General features: G+C 44.0%; 1 protein-coding gene across 3 annotated transcripts in view; it reads right to left on the minus strand.

The window, feature by feature from the left end:
• Positions 1 to 631: 631 nt before the first annotated feature.
• The window catches only part of BDNF (brain derived neurotrophic factor), a 40729-nt gene continuing 25138 nt past the window's right edge, over positions 632 to 16222 (minus strand). For all 3 annotated transcript variants that reach the window (XM_005436173.4, XM_055723032.1, XM_055723033.1), the window contains exon 2: positions 632 to 4312. In XM_005436173.4, coding sequence (XP_005436230.1) covers positions 3551 to 4291 — 741 coding nt within the window. In that variant the 5' untranslated portion in view covers positions 4292 to 4312 and the 3' untranslated portion in view covers positions 632 to 3550. The remainder of the gene's footprint in view (positions 4313 to 16222) is intronic.

The raw sequence follows: 16222 nt of genomic DNA on the forward strand, positions 1-16222 counted from the left end.
GGAAATACATTACTCTGCAAGTATCCCCAAATTTTAGAGAAAGCCAGTTCTTGCTGCCCCTCCCTTCCCAATGCTAACTGTCCGGCTATGAAACAGGGGGCTGCCTGCCCTCCGAGGGAGATTTTATTGCTAAAATAAATTAAAAATTGTTTTAAAACAAAGAACACACATCTTTATAGTAAAACTCAAGTTTGTTTTACAATTAGAGAAAAGAGTCACATGGTCCCCCAAAAACCCCCAAGTTTTATATATATATATTTTGAAAATATATTTAAAAACATAAAAAACTCTATAGTTAAACATATATTATGTTAATCAGTACACTTAAATATAGCTTAATTATATTTACAATATGACGCGGTTGCTTTTAAATTTTAATGCCAATTTCAGTTTTTCCCAAAAAACATAAAATTATATAAATATACAATAAATATTTATGTTACACAAGGTGAATAATAGAGAACAAGGCCACAGACATTAACTTACATTTGCAAGAGTCTTTACTTTAACACAGCACTAGGCCTGCTGACATGCATGATATACCTTTGTCACAAACAGACCACAGCAAGAGTTTAATTAAGTGACATGAAAGAAAAGCAACACCCCCACCCCACCCCACCCCCACCCCGAGCTCTGTTTTAACTAAGACTGCCAAGCCCGTGGTTACAGATGTATCAGGTCAGGCAGGTGAGAGCCACGGGACTGCGGTTTAATTGCCAATTTCACCTTATAGCAGTAGCCATGGAATCGGCATAGTACAGGGACGCGAGCATCACTCCAGGTGTACTGCAGGACACAGTTCCCCTGGAGGTTCTCAGCTCCAGCCCTTGGTCCCCCCACGGGTGGGCTGCCCTTTACCCCTCCCAACCTGCCATCCCACTGCCTTAATTCTGCCACGCCAGCACCACCCTTACCTGTGCCAGGTGAGCACTTCCCAGTTAAGGATAGAGCCATAACTAACTTTGGGAAATGAGGAACTTTATTTCTAGCATGTCTTAGGCATTAACACTTCTCCTTTGGAAATCAAATTTATTTGAACTGGGAATTATTTAATCCCTGCATCTGAATTAGACTGCTGTCACGTCCTAACTCTCATTTTTTCCCAGTCTAGATGAGTGATCTGCTTGTTACTCACTCATTAGCATCACCCTTTCCCCCTCCTAAGCCACCAGCCCTGGTTTTGATGGAGGGGACCGTTACACCATCTCTCTGCTGTGGCTTAGGAGTGTTGCCAAGAATAGCTCCTGAGCCATGTTTGGGTTATTGAATGCAAAGAATTATAATACACATACAGGTACTGGCCACAGTGGAATGAAACTGTCCATTACACCACCATTCAATTTGCATGAAGACCACGTCAGGGGAAGTTTGGAGACATTGCAGTAGGCTTTTTTAATTTCTGATTGCTGTCAGGGCACCTGAATACCTGCAATCGATTGGGAAGGCTGACGTCTGAAGCTTGGGTGGGTCACACAACCCTCCCTCCTCACTCACGGCCTGGGACACCCATGGCCAAGGCAAACGGCTTTCAGTGTCTGGGTGGGATGGGTCTCCACTGACAGCTGGTTATCCTGGGGAGGGGAAGCCCTTCTACCCTAAGTAGAAGAAATCACTGATTTTGAAGGTGTCTCTGCAAGCTTCCAGCATGGGTTTCTACTAGTAACAATATAAACTCCATGTTAAATACCCTCTTCAAAGAGAATTATTGTGGGGGATCATACTTCAGATAATTAAAAACCTGGACTGGGCAAAGCTTAACTTAACAGTGAGGCAGACTGACGCAGATTCTGCAGCGTACAGAAGCAGTTCTATTTTGCAGCATTTCCCCCTCTGTTCAGCTACTTTTCTTCATCTACAGGAATTACAAATATAGCATCTGCCTTCAGTGAGCTCACTAATGAGCTATTTCTGCCTCCCTGCCCACTGTAGTCGGTGCAGGCGCTATGCACAGCTCTCAGGCTTACAGCCTGCCTTACTAGAAATACTTCGGTTGGGCTAGTTAGAGAGATAGCACAGGGCTAAATACGTCTGCCAGAACCTAAGCAACTTTAAGCCAACTCCTCCAGCACTTCCTCTTTGCTTACTTCAAGAGTATTTTTTTTAATGCCAATATTCATTTCATAAAACAAGGCTGACAGCAGAGGCAGAGCCACACAAACATAAGTGCTAATTGCTTTCAAGCAGTGGCAGGGCTTCCTCCTGCCCCAGCTGTCTCTCAGGGCAGGGATGCTGCCACAGCTCACCCACCCCAGGCACAAGGCAAAGCTCTCAGCCCTGCAGGATGCACCAGACCAGGTTCAGTGCTGACTACAGATCTGGAATCACCTCCATCACCCCAAACCACTGCTGTTGATCCCTGAACCGGCTGAACTATTTAGTCCTGTGACCAACCTCATTTCAGATCCACTAGCATCTTCCTAAACCCCTTTTTCTAGTGACATTCTTCTCGTGCTTCACCAAGACATTTGATCCAAGCACAGCATCTTTTATTACATGAAAAATCATTGCTCTCAACACTCTGTAGAATATTTTCTGTATGACAGACTCCAGTTATATGGTAAGTGAAGTACTTTAAAGATCACAGCCAACATCCTTCTGGAGGGAGGAAAGGGGAGTGGGGGAACCCAAACACAAACAAACATGGTATAAGCAAATACAGGTCTCAAGAGACAGCAAATTAAAAAAGAAAAACAAAAACCCCCAGAACAATAACAATTAAAAAAAAAAAGAAAATAACCCAAAAAAAGCACGTTGCCATACAGTTACATAAGTGCTGTCTTTAAGCCTGAAGCTCAACAATGTGAAGTGGAACATCACCATTCTTTTTCAGTTGCCTCTTTTTTTTTTATTATTATTTTTTGTCAGTAGTTGGATTGCTATTGCAAACACCTTCACAACATACAAAAAAAACCAAATTTGTTTTTAATCCAGAATAAGGTAATGATTTTTTTTTTCTTTTTCAATCTGATGGGACTTCAAAATTAAAAGAAAAACAGTAAAACTATGACAACAGCACCTTGACATTGTTTTAATTCCAACGCTATCAGAAGTTAAAAGCAGTAAACAGATATAATACTAACAGGAATAAAGATACTTACTGTCTAAAATGTAAACGGAATGTTTTGGTTCAATTTATTTTTCTGAAAGAGGACAGTTTATCATCAATTCACAATTGAAGCAGCATGCAATTTGATTTTTTTTTTTAACTTTTTATATTTTCAGATCTTGGCAACGGCGACAAACCACAATGTTATCGAGGAATGTAATGCAGACGTTTTTGTTTGCTTGGGTTTTTTTTTGTTTGGGTTTTTTTTTGGTTTTTTTTTTTTGGTTTTTTTTGTTTTTTTTTTTTTAACCTTGTGCGCAAATGACTTTTGTTCCCCTTCAGGTCATGGATATGTTCAATAAATAGATTGTGGAACCACTGTACTGTATAAACTTCAGTTATACATGCAGTCCATAAAATTATTTTTACCGAATAATTTACCCTGTTATGTATATATACAAATAGATAATTTTGTCTCAATATAATCTATACAACACAAATCCACTATCTTCCCCTTTTAATGGTTAATGTACATACACAGGAAGTGTCTATCCTTATAAAGCGCCAGCCAACTCTCTTTTTATTATCCATGGTGAGAGCTCTCACGTAAGACTGGGTAGTTCGGCACTGGGAGTTCCAGTGCCTCTTGTCTATGCCCCTGCATCCCTCCTTCGTGTACCCCTTGGGGTTGCATTTGGTCTCATAGAAGTATTGCTTCAATTGGCCTTTGGGTACCGGGACTTTTTCCAGGACTGTGACAGTCGCCCCTGACATGTCCACTGCAGTCTTTTTCTCTGCTGCCGTCACCCACTCGCTCGTGCTGTCACAGACGCTCAGTTCCCCACGGCGAGCTGGGTCAGAGTGGCGCCGGACCCTCATGGACATGTTTGCAGCATCCAAGTAGTTTTTGTACTCCTCGAGCAGAAAGAGCAGTGGGGGTTCCAAAGGCACTTGACTGCTTAGCATGACTCGGGATGTGTACAAGTCTGCATCCTTGTTTTCCTCACTGGGCTGGATGTCCTGGTCCTCATCTAGAAGCTCCTCTATGACATGTTCAAAAGTGTCCGCCAGCGATGTCAGTCCTCTTGAACCAGCGCTGGGCCCGTTTAGGCTCTCAAGAGTCCCATGGGTCCGAAGACCTGGGTAAGCCAAGCTGCCTTGTCCTCTTACACTAGCTTCTTTCATCGGGGCAGCTTTCATGCAACCGAAGTATGAGATAACCATAGTAAGGAAAAGGATGGTCATCACTCTTCTCACTTGGTGGAACTGTTAAGGACAAGAACAAGGGGGGGGGGGGAAAAGTTAACTAACTTAACAAGGGATCAAGTAACAAAAATTCACCTGAGCTGTCATAAGACATTACACATTCTCCACAGAGGTGTGCTGCATGCAGCCGCAACTTGTTACTGCTGATAAAGCACACTCTTGTACAAGGGTGTTCTTTGATTTAGAGTTTCAGATAAAGCATATGCCAAAGCTTAGGCAATATTGATACCAGCAAGTCAGAGCTCTTACATGCCGAAGTCTTTCTGTAGTAAGTATTATATTAGCTACTATGCGGGTTCCTTACTCATTGACTGATTACACCTATTTCCCGTAACAGCGAAGGCAGAACTGCTATTTAGCAATGCAACATTTCAACAATAAAAGGCAGCTTCGCAAGTTTCAAGTGCAAATGCAAACATTTGGTTTTTAAGATCTCCCTATGCCAAAAATACGCCATCGTTCTACCCACAAAAAACTGAACAGCACCAGGATAAATTGCATTTGTATTTTGAAAGCAACCTTCCAAACATAGGAAGGGCCCATACAACTCTGGGGTCTCAGCAGGTCAATTCCTCATCTAAAAGTAGAAGGTGCGTATGCATAAATATAGAACAAGGAAACTGCTCAGGACAGTATAATAAATTTGAGCTGGACAGATTGCTTGCATCATGTGAATGCCGTGGAAGGGACCTGCTGGAATACAGAGCTGCTAAGAGCTGTACTGAGATGACATACCAGAACCCCTGTACCATGCTTGCCCAGAGCCCCACGCCGCCCGCTCTCAAGCCAAAGCATCTATTTAACCCCAGTTAAAGCCCAGAGCCCAGCACAAGCACCAGCAGCACAGCCAGCCCCACTGCTGTACCAAAACTCAGCAGTTTGCCCATTTCCCTCACGTTCTGCTCCAAGTTCTGGTGCACGTTATGGGCCACGCTTGGAGGCTCCTGTGTGCGCTGGGCTCCATCCCTAGCGAGCGTGGAGGGGTAGCACCAGGAAGGAGTGCTGGTAAGAAAACTCCTCACCAGATCGGGAGCAGCACAAGTCACTCCATCAGCCCTCCCAACAGCTTGAACTTTCCCAAGCACTTTGCTAAGTCTCCATTGATTATACATTCCTCAAGCTAGTAAACTGGTTCCTCCTCAAGCGCAAAGTATGCGCTTTAGGTACTACTACAAGAGCCCCCCAAATCCCACAGTGACAGAGAGCTATACTTTCTGTCTGATCCCAAGTGCTACTACAACATCCATCACATCCAGTTGTTATTTTTCCTCCTTCCGATCCCCGCTCTCACCAGTTCTGCTTGCTAGAAAGCAATGGCATTGTTCACATTTTTGAAGCAGCAGCTAATACTTGTTTCAGAGCTTTTGAAGTTCATTCGGAAGTACCTCATACTTGGCAGCGCTCACAGGAGTAAATGCTATTTCTGTTTGCCAACAGGGTGCTATGTAAAAAGCCTTACTTCATCTCCTGCAAATATGCTGTGGGAAACTAGTACTCTTAAGACTTGAACATGGAAACACAATCTATCATAAAACATACCAAAAAAATGAAATATGTACTGGAAAAGCAGTGCCCAAATGGCAGGTCTCAAAGTTTACCTAATGGAGCATGGGGGTGGGAAGTGTCTGGGTTTGTGTCCATGCCCCCCTCATCCCCAGCCCCCCACTAAACAAGATTTTGGCCAAGAAACCTCTCTACCCCAGCACAACTCTTCCTTCATGCCTCCATCTCTCTTCCTGTTTAAAAGTGTTATTGTGGCATAGATTTATTAAGATTAAACAAACCTGACATCCGTGACTCACAGGAACATGGTGTTTGCTCTAACCATGCAGAACATTAATATTTTGCAGATTTTTTTCATCCTATGATTTTTAAAACATTCTACGGGGAGTAATATCAGATTTCTTCCTCAAAGGGGAGGAAGAGAGACACGAGAGAGATGACTGACAACACAAGGAAGGAGGTTATCAGTCTTCCTTTATCAAACACAGCGAGACAAGGCAAGAGGGAGAAGGGGCAGCTGGGCTAAAATACAAATGCAGAGCCAGTGGAACAGGCAACAAAAATAATAGTATTCATACGCTCCCTCTTCTGAGAGTTGTTTTATATAAAACATAAAAGGAAAAAAACCCCAAGCCCAGCACCCACATCACACTTTGTGACCACCAGAGCAGTGAACAGAACACAGATCTGGCTCCTCCTCAAGTTCCTGTTATTTTTATTAGAGTAGTGCCCAGAGGTCCCAGCCAATATCTTTACTCTGGAGAACAGAGTCTGTCTGAGCACGCAGTGCCCCAAAGGGCCTTCCAGCGCAAAGGAGAGAGGACATGACACAAAGAGGCACTAAGACAGGCACAAAACAGAGAAGCTCACACCCATCACCTAAGTACACCAGTTGGAGGCTGAACATTTGCTTTTCAAGCTAGGCAGGTGAACAAAGGACAGAAGGATTACTGGACCAAGCCACATCCTTCGCTGTTCTCGTTGGGCTGTTTACCTCTCACAGTAGCAAGGCACTTGGAGGGATGTGAAACAAATCAACAGCGGCTGTGCAGCTTCATTTGCAGGGACATGTTTCTTGCAAGGGACGACAGAAGACAGAGGTGCAGACAAACCTCGCCAACTGACTTCAATAAACCCTCAGCACCCTCCGCCAATGGCGGGTTGGTCACCAGACCTAAGAGTCCTTCATATCTCACGTTAAATTAATCCATCCTTAATCAGTTTTGCCTTCCATTTAGCAAGGAAACTGCTGTCGAGCTTGATCAATTTATATCCCATCCGATGACATACAACTGCCACTGTTATCTGGGGTAGCAAGAAACCGTGTACAACTATGCTCTGAACACAAAAGACTTCAAGACAGCCATTATCCACACAACGTACTGATAACACACAAGAAAGTGTGTCCCCTGAAAGCCACCCCCCTTCCTCCCATTTCTAAGAGTAGAAGAGTACATCAAAGTAAGCTTCAACAGTGCAGACACATGGAATATTGCTAGCAAGCAAACACAGATCAGACATCTACTTCTTTGTAAATGAGTCCCAGACTAAGCCAAACTGTGCGAACAGGGTGCGAAAAGATCCTTCCAGTTTGACAGTGATTTGAGCAATATAGACAGTCCTTGTCTTTGGCAGCAAAACTATACCAAGTGATTTAATACAAAGGAGTGATATTTTAATACCTAGGAAAACTCTTCATTTTAGAGGCCACAGCAATTTGTAGTAGCTGCTGCCCCAAATCTACTTGTTTAACAGGCTATAGCAGAGTAAGATTTACATCTCCCTTCGCAGGTAGAAGCTGCTGTTTAACTGACTCATGAATGCACAGTTCATCTCTTACTTAGTGAGGCAGGACTAATGTCCCAACATAGTACCAAAAAGGTCATTTGAAACACTTTGGATGGCTGCTTCCAGTCCTTGCCCTCTGCTCCCCAGCTATCAAACATTTGTTACATTGCAACCATTAAAGGTACCGCCGGTCCTGGTATACCAAGTGCCTTGTAAATCCCAAAGAGATTACGTACAGCCTTCCAATTACAGGGCAGTCACTGTGTCACCCCACGTGAAAGCAGAACTGGGGTGGGAACATGGGCAAACTCTGTATTTTCCTGTTTTCCCGGCATGCCACTACTGAACAAGCTATTTCCCCTTTCCATGCCAGGCACATCCACCGCTACGAGGCCTTGCACAGAGATGCCCCATCATTTCTACGTACACCCATGCCTGATGCTGTCCTGGTAGACCGAGCAACTATCTCCCACAGGGGCTCACCAGCGCTGAGCATTTCTACAGTGGGGCAACCTGGGTGATACTGCATGTTCCCAGGACATCAATACAGCTGAATGCCAGACAAACCAGAGTAGCCGTAGCCACTTTCAGTCAGACATAAAGCTAGGAAAACACTAAATAGAATCACTGATGATACAGTCGCAATCTGTAATCTTATCGTGCATTCATCGCCTCCCTCCACAGCTGTAACAGGTTCAGGTCTCTACTGCCCACCTTCTAGGAACAACATCTGAAAAGGCTGCAGCTCTTCTGCATTCCTCCCGTTCGGCTACGTCACTGGACATAAAAGATCAAAGACTTCTCCAGGAGAGACAATCTTGGTTCAGTTGCTGTTCCACAGATTGCTGTATACACCCGCTAATTTGTCTAAGACAGATATATGCTAGCCTCCTCATATGAGACCCAGCCTTCAGCTGCTCCCTCAGGTCACACAAGACGTCTCTGTCGGAAATCACACCAGAGACCAGCTTCCTGAACGCCATCCATTCTCATGGCTGCAAGAGCATCCCTCCTTCTCTCATGCAGCATAGCAAAGCTGAAGCAATGAAAAGAGGTCACCCACCATGGACCAGATCTCAGGAAGACGTGACCTAGTTTGTACTTCAACAAAGTCCACACAGCTACAGCTAGAATAAGGGCACATAATTGTGGCACTCGTCTCCACTAATGGGAAGGAGGCTCATTAAATGAAGGTCATGTCAATTATCTACAGCTAGTTTACATATGCAGTCAATTACCTAGCTGTACTATTTATTTCAGTATTTGTATTTAATGAGGATTCACCGGTTAATTGTTTTATTCCGTTGTTTTTTGTTATTTTAAGCAGAAATCTGGCAGCTTAACAGGTTGTATTTCCAGCAGAGAGACCCGAAGAACAGCTGTGAGCACGTACTTGCTGTTCTGCATCCTGGTATGTGCCATGAAATAACTTTCAGTAGTGAATAGATTCATAATGCTTTTAATCTCCAGAAAGGAGTGTGTGGTGGAAGATAAAATTAGCAGCAAGGCGACATTCATTTTCTGCCTTGCCATTTTCTAAGACCTTTATACAAAAGTTCAATTTACTAAATACAACCGAATGGCACAGGCATGAGTTCCTGCTCTACGCATCATTACCAGAGTCCGTGAACAGATACCAAAACGGGATGCATGTCAGCACATGATCTGCAAAGACTAAGTGTACTGAGAACAAATAGTATTAACCTTTAACACATGCATAACTGGATGTCTGACACACTCTGGTTATCCTTGCGGCTATTTAGGCAGCTGACTATATAATTACTTTTTATTACTGAAAATAAAGCACCTTCCCCCCCAGTTCATACACATGCACACCCACATCCAATTTGTATGCTTGTAAGTTGGTGCTTCACATCAGGAAGAAGAAAACCATTTTATTTTTATTCTCATGTTGGTTTTCCCGAAGGTGGTAAAGTCTACTTAGCCACAATGCCAGAGATGGCAGAGACTAAGAACCATTCTGAAAACTAAGATAAACAGCAAGCAATTTTACAAGTAATTTGTGAATGACAACTTTTAACAGGAGAAATTTGCTTTCATCTTATGTTGCTAAATATTGCCCATGGTACAGCTTCTGAGAGCAAAGAAACTCCAGCAATGCCGACACTGGCGAGGGAGAAGTATGCATCTGTTTAAAGCACTGCTGGGGGGTTCTGGGGTTCTGAGGTTTTATCAGACTCTTCCCCCAAATTTTGTGATACACAAATCACAGCTGGGCCTGTCAACCAGAGGTGGGAAAGAACCCAGAGAAAATAATGGCAAACTAATAATGCCATGACATTACACCCCTGATCTTTCACAGAGTTGTGTATCAGAGTTTCCTACAAGCTTCCGTCATACCTCTGGACGCTCTGACAGCCATGCAAAGGGCACACTTGCTTCAAAGCTCCAAGGGAGAGAGTGAACTCAGCTGCTCTAACGGGTGCAGACCAGACAGTCTCCTCATTACAAGCATGCTTATACTTAAATTGGCCAAGTGCAGGACTACAAGGAGTTCCCAGCAGGATTTCTGTCGGATGGATCTCAGACCCATTCTGCCCATACCAGGAAACAGGCAGGGTGAGTTTTGGCAGTAGGCGCCGGTGAAGGAATAGGAGGCCAGACTCACAGATGCTATCGGAGCTTTCAGGGAGACAACGGCCACGGAAGAGAACAGATGTGCACTATTTTTATCCTTCGACAATGGGAACCGATTGTTGAGCCGGTGCCACACATGCTGCCCTTCCAGCTGTTTGTCCAGCATCCTGCACACGGGGCACTCACACCACACCGGGTTTGCAAACCAACCCGGCTCCGAAAGGGGATCTGCATGCATGCCGCTCTACCTATCAAACACAACATGCTCTACCACAACATTTGTTGCCTAAATTTCCCATTGGAATACCAAGGTATGCAGTGAAAGTCCTCCCCCAATAAAAGCACTACCAGGAGGTTTATTTTTTGCTCATCGGGAGTATCGTGAGTAGGGTAACACACCACACTCCCATTGCCATGCCAGAAATTCTATACAGCAGGAACATGACATCCAAGCCTAAAACCTAAGCATTAGCAAATCCCAATTTCAAAACTGACTCCAGGCTTAGAGAGCTGCATTAGTCTTTCTCGAGTATACATCAAGATACACTTATGCCATTACCGTGGTCATTCAGAAGTAACATTATGCAATCTCTGAGAAAGCAAGGTTCACCTATAGAATAGGCTACATAATACCCACCACAACACCACAAAAACAACCACAAAACCATTCCATGAAATAATTACTTTGTGTCAATATACTCTCTGGTTCCTCCATGGGAGAAGATAATTACAGTTCTCCGAAATCATTTGCTCCGATAGCCACTAGAGCTTTATGTAACGCTGATTCAACCCGTGCATGGAAGAACGTTAGGGCAGGACCTCAGACCTTTGAGCAGCATCTGCGGTTTGTGCTCCATTTCACTCTGGCTCTTTGGTATGAAATGCTGTGCTGAATCGTCACAGGACCGAGCTACTCTGCCAAGTACACACACGAAGCTCCCGCTGAAGGCAAGGATAATTGGCACCCAAGAGGAGGAACAGAATGGAGCACGTTGCATGCAAACTAGCGTGAGTTGGATCCTTTGTACTGTGACATGTGTCCAGCAGCCCGGGAACAACCCAGAAGCTGCTGTATCAGTTGAGCTTGGATCTTACAAGTGCCTATAAACTATTGAACAGCATGTAAAACATCCCACGCACCCATCGCTTCTGCTGCAAGTGGCAAGCTTCCTAGGACCTATAGAACATTATGCACTCAACAGGAACCTAAGTGAAGCTTAGCCAAGGCGAATCAATGGTTAAAAAGCACAAGCATCAGATGGAGCAGTTGCAATGGTTTGGGCAGGCAGCGCTTTCCCTAGGGTAAGGGAGGAGAGGAAGGGCTATATCTCTTTGTTGCAAGACGCTTACCTTGGCTGAGACCCTGACTGTGTGTGGCATTGCTGTAAGAATGCCTTCCTTTTAGCCATAGCCAGCCCTTGAAATGAAGCAGATCAGTGTGTTGTGATGTGCGTGAACCATGAACTGGAAATGCCTGTTGTCAGAGCCCTGACAGGTATTAACAATATGCCTGCATTTGCCAGTGGTGTTATCAGTCATCTTTTGGCTGCCTGCCCTCGCGTGCAGGTTTCTTTCAACACATGCTCAGTCCAGTTGTTAGCCCGGCATCTCCATGGAAATACTTTCCGTAGACAGGGCAAGGGATGAGAGCTTACACCGAGGTACCAGAGCAGCTTCTGGGAGCATTCAAGTCCAAAGTTACATGGGAACCACCAGACCAGGAGCAGAAATCTAAGTTTGCAAAGCCACCTCAATCTACAGTAATGGAATAATGAGGAATTTGTATTGAACACTGATATACTCATTAGGAATCTAACCCACCTCAGTGGGCAGCCAGCACTGCATGTGTCCTGCTGCAACAATGGCTTTATCTTTGGAGATAACTCCGTTGGGATATTATGTTAACACAACTGCATTGAAAACACGTTGGTAAGAAGTGCACTTTCACCACTGTTACTTTACTATGACAATGCAGCACACCACAGGTTTCAAAGCATTATAGCTTCCAGCTTTTTTTTCCCCCACCTTTTAAGTGGTTTCCTGTTGAAACAAGACTTTTGAAATTGCTATGCCTGGTTCTCTATCCCTAATCTAGCTTTATAATTTGGGGGCCAACTTCAACCGGGTTCAATAGAGGGATACAAGTTTCACAGACAACACTATTTCCACCATCACGTGTTGTAACTGGCACACAAGTAGCTAAGACCCACCCAAAGCAGCTCCCTGCAGCTCCATCCTTAGCGAGGCAAACTCCGATGCGTAGGCTTACCCATGTGCAGAATTACAACACTGTGTACTGTTGCTTCCCTTTCACAAGCTCCACCAAGGAAAAGGGGTTGGAATTACTAGAAGGGGTGAGCAGGTACCTCTGGCAAAGACGCAAGTGTCTGAAAACAAGCTTCATTAATTGCACTGCTCAAGGTAAAAAACATTTAATGGATCATAAAGAAAGAGAAAAACCCGCACCTTTGCGGGGAAAAAAAAAAATTATCAGGTTCCTGCCTTCTCCCAGTTGCATAGAGGCGCAATTGCTCTCACAGAAGAGCATTACACTGCGGTTCCTGCAAATTACACAGACATGGGGTCCTCCCCCTCCTCAATTAAACATGAAGTTTACCTGGTTCATGACTCTCTGTACTTGCCACCAGATGTAACTATACATTATGGCATCACGGGAAATTATTTCCACAAAAAAATGTTGAGGTTCATTGAAACAATATGTTCCTGCAGACCTAATTCTGGTGGAGACAGACACTGCCTGGTGTAAATCCATAGTGCTTCGTTCATAGATTTATACCAGCTGTAAAGGTGGCCCAGTATTTATGCTGTCATAAAATTAGACGGGGCCAACACCTAAACTATAGCTAATAGCCACATCCCAACAAAATGTGACAGGTTTCAGCAAAACAGCTTCCTCGCGCTCTGGATTCCTGAGGGATACATGCATATTTGGTAATAATTACACTTTAAAGAGGAAGGAAAAAAAAAGGCTTTCTAGGTGTGCAGGCTAGCTTCTCCCTTCCCCCACTGATAAAGCACATAAATAGCCCAGACATGCCTATAAAGAGAAGTATGCACAATGCAGCCCAACACCACCTCACTCCTCGCTGGCGCTTGGGTGTCCTGTTTCCTGCGCACGCCAACCCGCCGGAGAAGCGGCTTCACTGCCAGCATCCCGGTCTCGCCGTCAGAGCCCTTAAGCTCCAAAGGGTAGGTTTGTATATGGGATTTCAGCCATTAAATAAACACTTCTCCAGGAAAACTTCAATACCTGTGGCTTCACGTAAGCCCTGCGGGGAAGGAGAGCTTCTCTTCAAATAGCTGGGGTGGGGGGAGGAAAGAGAAAGTTAAAAGGAGAAACGTTAAATTACCCAATTAGCCTGTTGAAAACGGCTGAGTGTTCTCCCTCTCCCAAACCTCTGCACAACAAAATCGAGTATCTGGAAGTCACCATCCTATTCAAAATCAAAAGCAGAGCTGTTTGATCAGAGATAATTAGTAGTTCTAGCCAGGAAAACCACACTTAGAAGTTGCAAGAGCGGAGAGACCCAGTGCTTATGGTGCTGCAACTCTCCACTCGTATGACATTTCTCGGAGAGAAGACGCTATCAAAGCTTCCAACGTGCTTTGCAAACACTGAATCTCAGCATAACTTCAGTGACGAGGAAAAACACCAGAAATCCTATTTTCCTTCTGGGGAGGCGGAGGCCCATAAAGGTGTTTATAGAACCCCCCCCAGACTGCACAGCAAGACCAGAGGAGACGAGGGAAGCCCCTGCTCCCCAGCCCTCACTCCAGCCATGGTGCAAAGCTGCCTTAACCACAGGCATCATTCCCGTATTTTGCAAATCCCTCCACGGTAACTTAGATGTCTAACCTAGGAAGAGGCAGGGCAGCTGATTAAAACCTGAGGGGTATTATTTTGAATACATATGCTAGCTCACTTCCATCTGTGTTGTTAATTAGTTCCTGACTGTAGGTTAAATGTAGGGCATGTTGTCACGAGCCTAAGGTGGGGTGGCAGGACCTCCTGCTATTGCCATATGGCTTTTTGTTTCTTCCTTCGTTCTTCAGCATTTAGCCTCATGCTTCTCATTTGTGGGCTCAACCATTACATAACAAAGAACAAGAAAAGCAAAACTAGTGGGAAAACAGAAGCATTCCTCACCATTAAAACCTCTATGAAGTTGGATTTGAAATGTAATACAATGTCATCCAGAGGCTGCTTTTACCTGCAGCAAATAGGCCTTGAAATTCAGGAGAGACTCATTCCCATGGAGAACTACTACTGCTCAAGCAGGTATTTACCAGCCCTATAAACACAAACCAGGGAGTTTGCAAGGGACCAAAGGTCAGCTTAATTCGTGCAAGACTGAGAAGAGCAAGGCTATGCACACTCGTAATACGGATGCTCAGTGCTTACAGGGGTGAAGCCAGTATAGCAGTACCATCCCCATCAAAACAATAAAAGGAAAAAAAAAGATGACTGGAACTTGGTCCTCTTTTTTCCAATGCATCTCCACAGAATTTGTTAAAATAGAAATGGCTCAGGACTGTCCTCGACAAAACCACAGGTCGTGTTTTGAAGTATACCTGCACGTGACTAAGTACAAGATACACAAGATATCGGCAGTTCCCCTGCGGTCATTTTCTAGCAAGTACAGTTTGAATACCAACAGGTCTGGTGGTGCTCTGTGACTGAAGGTTTGCTCCAAAGTGTTCAATTTTGAGTAGACACAGAAGCTGTTTGGTGTGTTTTCTAGCTCTCACTGAATACTTGACCTTCTATTAGCTAAAGGCAGGGCAAATAATTTCTAGTATTTTCAAGCATAAGATTCTATTGTTTTCATAACAGTTACAGCAATCGGAGGAAGGAAAAAACCATACAATCATATGTTGAACAAAACTGATAAAGTACAGGTGATATGACTTCACGCTTGAGGGCTATGGAATTCAAGAAGTTGTATCTAGCTTCAGACTTGGAGGCAGACTTCTTTGGAGGCTTAGACCTCAAAGTAGTTTCCTCATAAATCTTGTTTCTGCCTTTTCTTCTTAATAGAGGTATGTGGAATTGACTCACTCAGCCTTTTGCACCATCCTTGTTCATTGTTAACATTCCTACAACATTTGCAGTTACAATGGCAGAAAAGTTTTGCAGAGGAGGCAGCAGAAATTAATCATTAATGCAAAACCGAGAGAGAAAAGGACTTAAATTGAGTCTTCCAAGGAAGGTAGCTTTGCTCTTTTTTTTAAATCCAGGCGTCAATCGTTAGCTTTTAAGGGGAAAACTCATTTTCTGACATTGTTTTGCTAGTCATGACACAAATTCTGTATTTCTGCAAGAACAGGTAAAGCAGCACCATTTCATTGGCAGCAACTTGCCAGCATCGTACCATTAAGTACCCTGCTGCTGTAATGAGATGTGAAACATCCTTCTTTGCCTCCATTAAATAAAAACAATCCTTCTTTACCAGCCTGCAGGACATAGGCTGCCAACAACAAAAGAATAAATCATGACATTGACATAAACTGTCATGTTTATATCTGGAAGAGCAAAACCAGAGAACTTCAGATGTGCTTATTTCTCATTTTGGTTCAGCCCATTATAAAGATAAAGGGCAGTCGATGTTCAGCAGCAAATTCGTACTTCACCGCAGTTTCCTGGCATGGGTTCTGGTTAAGTCACCCTTGCCAGCTTGAACTTGTTAGTGGCTTTGCTTCCTCCTTGGACTCACACTGGCTTTCAGTACAAATTCTATCAAATAGTATTTCTCTCTTGGCATTTACGGCTCAGTCAAACTGGATTATCAAGTCAAAAGGAATGTAAATAGCAAGTGAAGATCCAAGTCTTAATGCAGGCAGCCAGCAGGCACAATTATCTAGAAATACTGCAAAACAAGTCCTGTCGCTCATCCCGACAGCGTCCATACGCTTCTGTGGTGCAGTGACAGCTATGACTGAGGGGAGGTTGGTTTACTTAATAATCCGGCCCTTGAATAAAGTTTAGTTTTCCTTTCTTTT

Source organism: Falco cherrug, chromosome 10 (assembly GCF_023634085.1).
Source record: "Falco cherrug isolate bFalChe1 chromosome 10, bFalChe1.pri, whole genome shotgun sequence".
NCBI lineage: Eukaryota > Metazoa > Chordata > Aves > Falconiformes > Falconidae > Falco > Falco cherrug.